At 40.5% G+C, this 13,788-nt stretch overlaps 1 protein-coding gene across 12 annotated transcripts in view; it reads left to right on the top strand.

Moving 5' to 3' along the window:
• Nucleotides 1–13,788, top strand: part of HECW2 (HECT, C2 and WW domain containing E3 ubiquitin protein ligase 2) — a 166,298-nt gene that overhangs the window by 118,155 nt on the left and 34,355 nt on the right. For all 12 annotated transcript variants that reach the window (XM_086897047.1, XM_086897038.1, XM_086897041.1 and 9 more), the window contains 7 exons: nucleotides 979–1,079; nucleotides 1,660–2,994; nucleotides 3,161–3,256; nucleotides 5,582–5,732; nucleotides 6,106–6,209; nucleotides 9,372–9,496; nucleotides 10,107–10,292. In XM_086897047.1, coding sequence (XP_086753173.1) covers nucleotides 979–1,079; nucleotides 1,660–2,994; nucleotides 3,161–3,256; nucleotides 5,582–5,732; nucleotides 6,106–6,209; nucleotides 9,372–9,496; nucleotides 10,107–10,292 — 2,098 coding nt within the window. The remainder of the gene's footprint in view (nucleotides 1–978; nucleotides 1,080–1,659; nucleotides 2,995–3,160; nucleotides 3,257–5,581; nucleotides 5,733–6,105; nucleotides 6,210–9,371; nucleotides 9,497–10,106; nucleotides 10,293–13,788) is intronic.

Genomic DNA, 13,788 nt, shown 5'->3' with positions numbered 1-13,788 from the left:
CGCTATTTTTGAATGGCCTGTATTAATATAAAACTTACGTAAAAACAGGAAACCTCAGATACCTAACTGATGAATTGTACTTGGAGTACAGAGTGCAGAATCTGTGAGAGGTCCTGGAGACACTACTGCAGAGATTTGGTATCTTGTGGGCTGCAGAGCAGCATGGAGAGGGGAGGCTGCTTGTCCACTCAGGGCTTTTTTTTTCCTAAAAGTTTATGCAAACTGCTGCATCTTATTTCACTAATAACTGCATTTGGTTTATTTTATTTTATGAATGCTACCAGTTAAGGAGAGATGTTTGTACCAGTATAATGTTATTTGCATAAATAACAATAATTTCCTGTGGAGGTCTTCAGTAGCTCTCTCTTTTTCCTTCAGCTGTCCCAGCTGAAGTGCTGAGGGGAGCTGGGGCTGTGAATTCTGGCTGTGCCTAAATTAAAACATACAGCCTGGAATCTGATCCAAAGCTGATACAAGTGTCTAATCTAGTCTGAGCCCCACTGAATTCAGTAACTCTTAAGAACGTATTTAAAGATAAATCCAAGCATTAATAGCTTTTCTAAATCAGAATGTGGAAGTGCTTTGTTGAAGTGAAAAATGATGAAGTAACTATTTGTGACTTTTGTACATAGTAAAAACCACAAGGGGGCAGAAAGGTTTTGTTAATTATTAAACACTTGTATTGGGGGAAGGAGGCGGTTAGGAGAGAGGGATCTTTGCAGTTTGATGTCTTTTGAACTTAAGATGTCTAGTGATGTATAAGAATTCGTGGGGCACAATCTGTATTTGGAATTGATCAAACATAGTGTTTTAAGCTGCTTTGTCTGTTAACTAAAGGTATTTTACACCATTGTTGGTGCTTGTGCTTTTCCATACAAACCGAAGTATGTGGCCAATTTTAAGACCATAATATAAATTACATACTGAAAACGTGAAACCTGCAAAAACTTTTAAAACCCAATATTTTTGATTTTGCAGAGACCAGGTTCTCAGCTATAATCTTGGCAGAAGGCTTCCAGCTGATCATGTTAGTGGGTATCTCCAATTCAAAGTGGAAATTACATCTTCTGTTCACGAAGGTGAGAATTTGTCAATCATCTGGATCTCCAAATAGTTGTATGGAGAGAGTTTCTAAGTATTTCTGGGTCTAGGTTTTTCTGTTGTTGAGGACAAAATACTTTCTCATTTGTGTATGGTCCCCCTACTACAGATTTTTTTCTATTGGGATTCAAAATTTAGATATGGCAGGTACTGCCTTGGAGATGGCAGTTCCCAAACCACCAACACTTAGCATATTGTTTTTTATTTTCTTGGATAGATTCTAAACGAGTCTGCTTATGATTCTCATTTTATGCTTGGCACTGCTCTGTCCTTTGAAAGCAAAATGGGAATCCTGTCATGCTGGAATCCTGTCATGCTGCACTCCTCTTAGTTTTTCTATAGCCTACAAAACAGTACAGACTTATATGGAGAAAATTCTGTAACTGCTGTTCCAACATGGTAGATGCCTCTGTTATTTTGATTAAAGTTTCTTCCCCTAGTTTTTTGATTGAAGTAAGTAAGCATCTTCAAGGATGTGTATTTTTATAGAATTCAAGTAGAAGGAACCATGTATTGCTGCTGCTCTGTGTTTCATGTTCAGTCTTTCTGTCTCTGCAGATGCTTCACCAGAAACAGTTGGCACTTTGCTAGGAACCAACTCTGTGAATGGAGACTTGGGGAGCCCCTCTGATGATGAGGACATGCCAGGACATCACGATACATCCACAGTGTGTTCCAATGGCCCAGTCTTTGAGGAATCTTCTGGAGACACAATCCTGAGACACTCTTTAAGGACTAGTAGGACTCTGGAGACAGACCAGGATGAGCTGACCTCTGGTGCTTCAAGATCATCCCCTCCCAGAGGTCGCCAGGACTCACTAAATGACTATCTCGATGCAATAGAACACAACAACCATCCCAGACCAGGGACATCTGCCTGTGGTGACCGTCCACGAGGAGCCTCCCCAAAACTGAGGAGTAGCTTCCCTACTGACACAAGACTTAATGCTATGCTTCACATTGACTCGGATGAAGAGGAGCACGAGCTGCATCAAGACCTGGGTTTTCCATCTTCTTTGGAAGATGATGGTGGTTTAGTAATGCTCAATGGTGCTACCAGAAATGTCGAAAGAAATGAAGTAAGTTCCTCCTCAGATCAGGTAATGCCAGGACCTGCAGAGAGTGAAAGGGTTTCATCCTCTGATGCTCCTTTGCCATCAACTGATGACCAGCAAGATTCTCTCCCGGAGCTTCCCCCTCCAGAGGAAGGAGGCGAAAGCCTGGAGGGTTCTCAGGCTGAAGCCCCAGCAGAGCAGGCTGGCAGCGAGTCCTCTGTCCCTCCAGAGGCGGAGCAGCCTCCTGGCAGTGCAGACACGGGAGCTGCTGAAGCTGCGGGTGGGAGCAGACGGGGCGTCAGCGAGACGGAGTCCACTGACCAAGGCTCGGAGCCTTCGCAGCTGTCGTCAGAGACAGAGCAGAGCGACCCGGCTCGCACCGAGAGCGTCAGCGAGGCCAGCACCCGGCCCGAGGGGGAGAGCGACGCCGAGGGGGCCGACAGCTCCTGCAACGAGAGCGCGACGGTGCGGCGCTCCTCCGTGGAAGTGCGCTGCTCCTCCTGCGAGAGCGCCAGGTTTCCCGAGACTCCAGCCTTTTCTTCCCAGGAGGAAGAGGAGGGAGCCTGTGCCCCTGAGGCAGCGGCGGCAGAGCCGGGTACCGAAGCACAGGACTCTGCGAGTGCTGCTGGTTCTCTGCCAGCCGTGCAGTTACCTCAGGAGGAGGCACAGGAGGCTGAGGCAGGTGAGCTGCAAGACCAAGAGGAAGCAGAAGAAATCTGGCAAAGAAGAAGAAGCCTGCAGGCAGCAGCTGCCCAGAGCCAGTCTCAGGATGAAGAAATTGAAGGAGCACAGGCAGCTTGTGAGGGTGCCACAGCGCAGCTTGAAGGAGCTACTGGAGGTAATGACTGCAGGAGGCACTTTCTGGAGTGACCTTACTGTATCTGAAAACAAAGAGCACTAATTTCTTGTTTTCAAGATTTGAAATTTCTTGCTCAGTTTAGAGGCAACTCTAGGGCTTCCCTACACTGACTGAAAAAAATAATTTGTGTGTGTTTTGATTCCAGGTTCTCCTGCCAATGGCCATCAGCCCTTGAGGTCCCTGCCTTCGGTGCGTCAGGACGTTAGCCGGTACCAGAGAGTGGATGAGGCTCTGCCACCAAGTGAGCTTCTCCATGCTTTCACTGGGAGATAAGCTGCCAGTGTCTCATTACTGAAAGTTCATTACATTTCCTTTTTGAATGTGAGAACTGAAAATGAGCAGCTGAGAAGTTGGAAGTGAGGAGTGATGATGGTTGAGTCCGGTGTTGTTGTGATAATTACACCTGGTGCACACAGACTTGTCACTCATGCAGAGACAGTGCTGCCTTTCCTGTGTGCACTGCACAGGGAGATGAGGTGATGGTGCTTGTGAGGCTCTGCGAGGTGTCAGGTGCTCTAAAATCTCTGAATACTTCTTGTTTGAGGCAGAGGGAAGATTTTATATTAAATAAACCTGGACATAAAGCCTTAGAAGAGCCTTAACAAACAAATGAATTGTAATTTCTCTAAGTCTTATGAAAAATACATTGCTCTTATTTATTGAACAGATTCACTTGCTTAAACTTTGAGAAGTGAAAATCTATTCAGTATTAGGTATTCAAAGAAAGGACCAAGCCCCGCCCCTCCAAACAAAAGGGTACACAGCTGATAGGCAAACATTGCTTTTAACCAAATAGGCAAAAAAAAAAGTAAGTTCAGATTCACTGAAGTCTGTGGCAAAGCTCTGTTACTTTAAAAGAGTCAGGAATTAAGATACTTAGTGTAAAATGAACAGATCCCTATTTCCCAGTATGATATGGGACTGTGTTTACTCTGTAATTGGAGCAAGTAACTGGAAGGAGCCTGATAGCAGAACACAAATATAACTGTGTGTGGAAAGCCAGGATGATGATATGGTTGTGCTCCCTACTGGTTCTGTTATAATCAGATTAATCCTGTGTGCAGATCTTCAAGTTAATTAACTGCCACCCTATTCTACCAGTTTTACTTTTTAAAAAACTGTATCTGGGAGACAGATATTTCAGAAATGCGCAGAGGTAGCTTGTCCAGTTCTGTGGTTGCAGAAGGAAACTATGCACTGCAGTAACTACTTGGAAAAACTGCAGAAATGTTAGTGGAGAAAGCTTTGGCTGTGTAGTATTTTAACATTTCTGACATTTTCTGGGTTTCTGCACATTCATGTGTGGCATGATGCATGTACACATCACCCTTTTATAGTCAAAGCCCAATACAATACTCTATGTAAATAAATGATTTGCTAATATGAATAAAGTCTACTAATCATTGCCTAGATTCAGGTTTTTTCTCCAAAGCTCTTCTTTGGGATGTGTGACAGGTTTAATATTTTAATACTGAAAAATTAGGGAAAATATTAAGAATATGATTTTGAGCTGTAAACTGTAATTTCTTTTTAATTTGGGTTATATTAAATTTGTTATTTCACCAGAATTTGAAAGTAAGGATGAAAAATATGTGTATTTCTTTCAGTCTTGTGTTAGGTCAAGTTAAAGAACAAGAGAATTTAAACGTTTATCTTTTATTTTTGCCTATAATGTGCAGCAGTATGCTCCAGTTCCTACATTCCTGGGGAAAAATTAACAAAGTGTGATCATGAAATTTCGATGAATGAAAATTTTCCAATTCAGCAAGCTATTTGTAACGCATTTGACAAACAGTGATTTGATGAAATATAGCCTTCTATAGAAACATAGCAGAAGACAGCCTTGTCCATCACAATGCTGATGCAAATACTTTACTTTGGAAGCCATTGCCCAAGTGTTTAAGCTTGTGTATTTAAAATTAAATGCAGCAAGAATGGTTTCCTTCTACCGAGAGCATGTTACAGAAATGATGACTGTGTCAGAATTGGCCATAAACATGACAAGAAAAATCCCAGCTTACTGGGATATATATCTAATATATATATATATACAGTGGTTTAGGGCTTGACAATTAAGCAGGATAATGAGTTCACAAATGTAAACAGTTTGAGGGTTTTTTTTTTTTATTTTTGTTGTTTGGTTTTCCCCCACTGAGCAATTCCGTTCTTCCCTGAATACTTGGGTGTTTTGTTTTGTTTACAAACTCTGGTTTAAAAACTTAAGTGTTTTTATTTTACCAGCAGATACTGCTTTCACTCAGACTTGCAATATAGGTAGTCTCATCTAGACACCTTCTGAGCTCTCAAAAACTGTGTTTCAATTGATGTGCTAAATGGTTTGCCTGATTTCTGTAGCTGCAAGTGTCTAAGAATCGGACATGTCTGTTTCTGTATAGATGAGTATTTTTTTATATACATATGTATATGTTTATGTTGAAGTAGTAATTATTATTATTATAGAGACTTGAAGCAATAGATGGGGTTTTAAAAGTGACAGAGCTCATACAAATCAATGAATAAACCCCAGGCCCTCCTCCATAGTTGACAGTATTTTATTGCTCCTTAGACTGGGAGGCTCGAATTGACAGCCATGGACGGATTTTTTACGTGGACCATGTGAACAGGACAACAACATGGCAGCGACCCACAGCTCCCCCAGCCCCACAGATTCTCCAGAGGTCAAATTCCATCCAGCAGATGGAACAGCTGAATCGCCGGTAAGAATTACCCTCGGTGCTTGCGTGTTTGGTGCGCTTGCAAAGCTGCATTCACCATCGCAAGACTGAGCGAGGAGACAAGGCCACAGCTGCTCCCACAGCTGGCCTTACGTGGTTATTTTTATGTGGCAATTGCTTTTGGTTTGCATGTGAGCTTCCAGGACTTCTGCATTCCACCTGTGATCTTAAGCTATGTGACCAAAAATAATACATCTGATAATGGTTGTCAGAAACTCAAAAGGCTATTAATGCAGAAATCAGAGGTCAATATATATTAACCTACATGGCAGAAAATATGGGCAGGCTCCCTCAGAGCCAGAATTGGGTCATAGTTACCATATACTATATGTAAAGTCCAGTTTTCCAACCCTAGGTACCAGAGCATCCGAAGAACAATGACAAATGACAGGCCTGAAGAGCACACAAATGCCATGGATGGAGCTGCAGAGGAAGCTGAATTTCATCATTCTAATTCAGGTTAAAAAAATAACTTTTTTCCCCCTTCTCCCAAGAAGGGAGCTCATCTCATAGAGGATTTAGTGAGAGTACATAAGGCAAACCCTAATTTCTTCCTCTGAAAGTCTGTGTGAAAATAAAGCCATTTATTTTCATTGCTGTGTAGTTTCGAATGTTATGACTCAGCCTCCTCAATATGCTGAAGAGAAGATTGTGAGATTCAGAGGACTTTTCTGACAGTACCAGACTGGTTTAGAAAGCAGGACATTTGCAATGAAAAAATACAAAATTGTGTGGTCTGGCGTACATATATCTTGACTTTGCTTATGCAGTTTGAAATAGTAGAATGTAGAACTAGAAGGGGCTTTATCTCTGTAGATAGAGCTGTTCCTAAGCCATACTTGCCAAATGCTGTCTCATGAGTTCTTATATTCTCCACTTGAGGGGCATTCTTTAACTTTTTAGACAGTCATTCTTCTTATATAAAGAAGTAACATATAACATATACTTAACATATACGTGATATATACTTGTAACATACTCTTAAATCCATTGCTTCCTAGTCTTTCCTTATGACTTCTGGTTTTAGCTCTCAGATTAGTTTTTTGGCCTACTCAGAATTGTCTTGAGTTGGTCTTCAGCTTCAGAGGAATATTTCAGAAAATCAAATAGAACTCTTCTGTACTGAAGAGGTTATGGAAATGTCTTACATAGAACACTCCTTGTACATTCCTGCAGAAGGTTTGTTTTGTTTTTTGTTTTTTTGCTTTTTTTTTTTTAATAGTTTGGCACTGACCAGTGTTCAGTCTTTGGTCTGCTAAAATCAGGTTCTGATCCTTGTGTGCAGAACGTTGGCACAAATATCTTTTTTCATCTGGTCTTTGTGAGTTGATTATCCCTACCTGCACACAGATCTTTGTACTTTTCTAATGTGCCTCTGTGGTTTTGAATCTTGTACATCCTGCTGTCCAAGTACCTAATCAGTACCTAATCATTGTACCTAATACAATGCAGAATCTCCTAATTGGAGCAAGTTTTGTCTTCCCTATCCAGTCATTAGTAAAAATAATGAGTAGGACCAGACCCAGAGAGATCTTAGTAAAACATCTTGGTGGACTCTTAACAGCATTTAGCCCATTCCTTCTGTGAACTCCTTCAGACCTCTGACAGAGTCACCGGTGTCTCAGCAATTGTTCCATCTTGTTTCCTAACTGTTAGAGTGCACGTCACCTGACCTAAAGGCTTTGGAAACCTTTAATTTGCATGTTTAACCTGTTCTCTCTCACCTCCCTTTTTTCATTCTTCTGATAGACAGTTAACCTTTGGAATGAACATAGGAAGAAAGACCCTTTTTTTGAGTGAACATCATTATTTTTTTCTTTTCACTAAGCAGTTCTCTCCTTGGTCATCTTCCTACTAAAAATTTACTAACACATTTATAAACTTTGTTATTCATCCAGTCCCAGCTGTGTGGTGCCATGTGCTTTGGCTTTTTCTCTAGATGCTCTTGATGTATTCTTATAAAAGTCTCTCCTAAATTAATCAGATATACAAGCAGTGTCACCCTTTTTCGAGTTTCAAGTCATTGTAGAACTTGAGATTTATCCAGGTGTTCCCTTTTATTACTTGTAGTCTTCAATTCTGTTGTGGCTGTTTCCTTTTCTTTGTGCATGTGCAGCCAGGTGGTTTGTGCTGTACGCAAATCAGCTGTGAGCAAATTCAGGCCAAACCCTAACCAGCAAATTCAGCTGAACAAACTTTTCATAAACCAAATTCATAAGCCTCGAACTGTGATAAAAACCCACCTGGTGACCCATTCTGGTTTCCAGATTCCCCAGACTGTGACAGAGCACTTATCTGCTGCATGTCACAGCATCTTTCAGGGTGTGAGAGTTACCTGTAAAACTTTGATGTACACCCAAGTTTTGCACCAGTACAGAGTTCATGTAAAATTTCAGTGTGTGTCTGTGTCTGCAAAACATTCCCAGCCCAAGTATTCAGGCACAGCTTCAGGAGCCTTTGTGCTGCTCTGCCTTCACCCCATTCAATGACATGCTCCATGTGCGACAGCTTGAGGTCTGTTCCTTAATTAGTGTTTTTAAAAATCCTCTTGTTCATTTATTTTACCAATTACCCTCTCACTTCCTGGTTTCCTCTAATGTGTTTATTTTCTCCATTCCCTTTTTTCCATATTTACCTATGCATACTTAGAATTTTACCTTTATTATTTTCCTCTTCATTTGTTATTTCTTCTTACTTTTCCCTCAGCTTAGAATCTCATTCTCTGCCTTTCTTCTTGCTCTGCTTGTGTGTTATGATCTTTTATATCTGTGATAGCTGTGGTCTACATGATTAATATTCATTTGATAGAGAAGTGTGCACATACTGCAACTTTTAAAAAAGAAAGAAACTGAAATGTAGGTGGCAGCACACATTTTAGTGTAATATCACTGAAGACCAAATCTGAAATTGCAGTTTTTCATTTACATTAAAAATATGCTTCCAAATATCTTCAAAGAGAATTGGAGGCAACAGTTTTGACATTGTAGCAAACACCACTCAGTATATTTTCATTTCCTTCCTGGTACTGAAGAAAAATCAGGGCACTTCTTCTGTAGTTGCTAGGAGAAGACACAAATGTTTATTGGAAGTTGAAACGTGAAAGGTACTTTCAGGTACTTGGCAACCTGATTCTTACTTACATAAGCTTCTTCAATACTGTATCAAGACTGGGGCTGTGGTAATGGCAGATTTATTGTTTAAGAAGGAACTAAACATTTATAAGTGTACAATGACTTTTATATCCATTGGTTAACATTTAAAAATAACTTACCTGCATACAGCTACAGTGTAGCAGTGCAGACATGCCCAGGGGACTTTCTTGCATTTTATGTACAGGCACAAACTTGGTAACTCAAACAATTTAATGTGATTTTGTTTTACTGATTGTTTACCAAAAACCACAAGAAAATATTAATAAGCTAAAATTGTAATATTTTCAGAAACTTCAGTGTTATGTTAGAAGAAATTTGGGTACGCTTATATATGGACTGTCCTCAGTAAATCTGAAATAGTTGTGTACTTAATGCTTTCCTTGCTTGTGTGATTCACATCAATCTAGTTGTTTGCAGGGATGCTTTGGTAATAACTGCTGGAAGCTTTTGTCATTTACTTTGCTCTTAGATTTTCGAAGAGAGAATGTGCTGCCTCACTCTACCTCCAGATCCAGACTTACTTTATTGCTCCAGTCTCCCCCTGTGAAATTCCTTATCAGCCCAGAGTTCTTTACAGTGCTGCATTCTAACCCTGTGAGTACAATGACTACAGCTCAAAGGCTTTCATAAATATGTGCTTATAAATGCAGTTGCTTTGTGTACAAATATACTGCTCAGTGTTTGATGATGAGATATTGGTAGTACATAGGGAGGCTTGATTCACTCATCATTATCCCCTCAAATTATTAGGCTATCAGAGCCATCCTAGCTCTGCATGATAGAAATTTTTATTTTCCACTCGATTCTTCATCATTCTTATAATACAAAATTATTTGTTTGTGGAAATAATAGCTTTCTTACGGTGCTTTGCACAGGGTGAGACACAATTCTGAGAAATACCTTCCTGCTTAATGGCAGTATTTGTTTCCCCAGATTTCCTGGTTTATATCAAAGCATACGAGAGGTCACACTGAACAAAATTCCATCTTAATATATATATTTTCCTTTTCTGCCTGTTCTTCAGTGCTTCTTTTTGCATTAGTTCCCCCCCAGTGTTTTTTTGTGTAATGGGATTTATGGTGTTAGGAGAAGCAATGGAATGAGTAACTTTTCTTCAGCAGATCCACTTACAATGGACAGGGTTGTCTTTTGTGGTCAGAGCAGTTTTCTCTTTGAAAAGCCTTTGCTGTTGTGTGTTTTTCAGAGTGCCTACCGCATGTTTACAAATAACACGTGTCTGAAGCACATGATCACCAAAGTCCGGCGGGACACCCACCACTTTGAGCGCTACCAGCACAACCGGGATCTGGTGGGCTTCCTCAACATGTTTGCCAACAAACAGCTGGAGCTGCCAAGGGGTTGGGAGATGAAACACGACCATCAGGGCAAGGTAACTCTACAGTGCTAAGAAGGCCTTGTGTTCATCAGTTTCTGAGTTGAAATGGATGTACTTGAGGTAAAACAGATGGTCTGGGACAGCTCTGGGGAGGACCACTCTGGTGGTTGTGCATTACTTGGAAGGAAAGAGATGTTATGGAGATGATGAGGAAGAGATGGTACAGAGTGTGTTTCCTTAGGAGGTATTAGAGATCTTAAATAGTTGCAGGTCTCACTGGCTTTTTTAAATAGGTGTCAATATTTGATTTCCTAAAAAATTTTGATACCACTTTCATAGTTGTGATGCAAGTTTTAATGTAACTTTGAGCTAGTGCATCCTCAGTATATAGAACATGATACTTTTTTGTAAAAAACCAGAATGGTTAAAAACAGACTGATTAGCATGTGAGGAAGTGATAAGGCTTATCAGTTCATTAGGATTACTGATATATTTAGCTTCTTGGTTCTTACACTTATCACTCTCAATATGGTTAGCTGTGAGAGTCCATATAAATAATGATCTTGATGCTTGGAAAGATTAAACAGTTCTAAACTGAAGGGTAAAATCGTTTGAGGGTTGTTTCCTAGATTTTTTTAACTCTGAAAAGCACCTTGTTTTTTCATTAGACACACAACTAGGAATGTGCAATTCTACTAATGTTGTTCTTTGCCTCACTGTTTTCTTTTAATGTTGTTCTTTGCCTCACTGTTTTATTTTTTAACTCATTCTTGTGCTGGTCAGTTCTTCAGAGGCCAGTTTTCTCCTGAAGAATAGGGCAATTTTCAATTTTCTTTAATTTTAGAGAGAATTAGACCTTTGGATTTCTGGGGTGGTATTTTGTAACAGCAATGCTACCACAGTATTAATCAAGAAGAGGAAGCACTGAATAAATTCCTACTGGGATTTCTTCACTTTGAATTAGTCTTAGTATTGCTCATTTTCATTACGTTTAATTGTCTGTGTCATAAGTGCCACTTGTGGCCAGTAGAAAAGCCTATTCAGCACTCAAGAGAGACTATGGCCAGCACATGGCAAGACCAGTGCTTGGGGACACCAAACTGAAGCTGGACCTGCCTTTATTAAAGCACAAACCTAAAGAGAAGCAAGTTGAACTTAGCCATAATTCAATAGATAATTATATTTCCTTTGCTTAACTGCTCTTCCCTGCTGAGAACAGGTTTATCCTTTATTTTTTCATATATCACAGTGAAAGGTTGGTGCTCTTGCTCATGAGGCACAGCAATGGTTCAGGCCCTGGTGCAATGCTGAGTAGTGGTGTTTTCACTCCCCCTTGGCAGTGTGGTGCTGCTTGCCTGTCCTCTTCGTGGGCTGTCTTCCAAGGTCTGCTGGGGACTGCTGACCTCTGAACTCCCTCCAGAGCTGCACAGCAGAACCCTGCTGCCCACTCTTCTTTGACTCCTCTGTGTATCCCCAACAGGAGATAATACAGTGCAGTCCTCCCTGAAGGGTCTGGTGTGACTACAGTGTCATTTCTGATGAGCATTACTGATGATCCTTCATCAGTCACCCAACACAGGGAGGCAGAAAGGCATTGGTAAAATGTGGTAGCAGGAAGCATTATATAGGCTTTATATCACCTGAGCTGAGCTTTGAGGTTCTGCCTTGCTGTGTCCATGTGCATACACACAGACATTGTACAGATATGTGCATTTGTGCAGTGTGTGTAAGCACGTGTACGTATTTTAAAGCCAGATGCAAGTCTTCATGCTTTTTACTTAGAGCTCTGCAAGATGGACAAATATATAGGAAGTTATTAGAGGATGTTTTTGGGTTTTCTCTCTACAATTAAAGAAATCATAGTAATTGACTACTGAAGTCTTCAATAGTCAGAAAAGGTGTTTTAGCAAGCTTCACAGATTTTAACTGGAAGAATAACTAGGGCAACTATTCATGTTTAATGGGCTAAATATAGTTTTGGCACTACCTATTCTATGTCAGTCTCTTCAAGCATTGTAGATTTATGGATTATAGCTAGGCAGAAGTTATGAGAGGAATTTTTTGGAAGGAGATTGTGAACTACACTGTATTTTGAGCTATGTGCCAGTGTCCAGATTAGCCCAAAGCATTGAAGCTCCAATGGTTATCTTCACCAAGGCTTCAAAGTGTGCTAATTTATGCTTTGTTTTAAAGTAGGCTATTAGTAGCTGGCCTGCAACCATACATATTTAATAAGTTATGATTGTCTTTATCTTCGTGTCTAAACAGAGTTGTTACTTAAATAGAATGCTGTGGAGTGCTGCATGCAATTCTGGAGTGCTGCATTAACTCAGAACTGAGTGGTGCAGCTCCAGGTGGCACTACCACCTATACTGAATCAAGATTTTTTTAATAAGTGATTCAACAATATGTTGTTGACTTAAAGAAATAGTGTTCTGCAACTGTGGTGTCTCTCCATATGCTTCTCCTTCCTTGGGAAATGGAAGTATGAATTCTCTCCCACTGCAGTCCATAATGGCATGTATAGCATGACACACATAAGTAGGTTTGTCTACCTACCTTCACAGCAGTCAGAAGAATTGTATTTGTTCTGGTCTGGTTTTCCCAAGCAGTCTGAAACAATGATTCCATGAATATTAGAAGCTGGTGTTGCTGCCAGAAGAGTTGTTCTGCTCTCCTCTCATCTGTGGTGAGCTGAGGTTACAGGACCCAGCAGGGAGAGGGACAAACAGGGAGTAATTTTAGTCTGGACCAGCTCCCCTGGTGGGTTCACTGCATGGCTACACAAACACTTGTGCCAGCACAAGGCAGGAAGGGCACACAGGGGATGAAACCAGTGGTCAGAAGGGGGAAAGATGAGAATATTTCTGTTGCTGACACCACAGGAATATATTGTTTGTGGAACTGTGGTTGAAGTCCCTCACTGGTAGCTAAAGACAGAAATGGCTCCCACAGTCCCTGACCACCTCTCTGCTAGTCCAGATTCTTTGATTCCTCGAACCAGATGTCACTTTCCTGTAATTCTCCTGTTCAAAACAATTTTTTTGCCACTTCCACATGTTTCCATTATTGTGACAGAAAACGTGGAGTGTGTTGAAATAGAACAGTACTGGTTTCCAAGTGCAACACTGGTGCTGCAAAAAGTTTAAATTTCAAGGCTTAGAAACCTGCTTGGTTCAAACTGGGTAGAATTGTAGGAGGTTTCAGTTTTCCAAGATTCATGTTCCTGTGACCTTGTTTTCAGCAAATGGTTGACTGGCCAATATGTGGTTGTTCTCATCAATTGCCTGATTTAAATTTTTTTTTGTTGCCATCATCTTTGTGTTCTTGGCTGACCTTTCTTTTTTGGTTTTCAGAGATTTTAAATTTTTTTTTTTTGTTTGGAGTGGTGCTTTAGGGTGTTTTTTGCATTTTGTTTCAGTTTTTAGAAAAAAAGGTCAGTGAACTCAGAAAAGCTGTAGCAGGAATATGGCAAAAATGCCTCTTGGTCTGCAATCATAGTTCATCACTGGATGCAAGCATAAGCTTGACATATATACAGCCAATTGTG

This window comes from Cyanistes caeruleus, chromosome 7 (genome assembly GCF_971803275.1).
Source record: "Cyanistes caeruleus chromosome 7, bCyaCae1.hap1.1, whole genome shotgun sequence".
Lineage (NCBI taxonomy): Eukaryota > Metazoa > Chordata > Aves > Passeriformes > Paridae > Cyanistes > Cyanistes caeruleus.
Note: the sequence above shows the minus strand (reverse complement) of the source record. Positions and strands in the feature narration are given on the sequence as shown.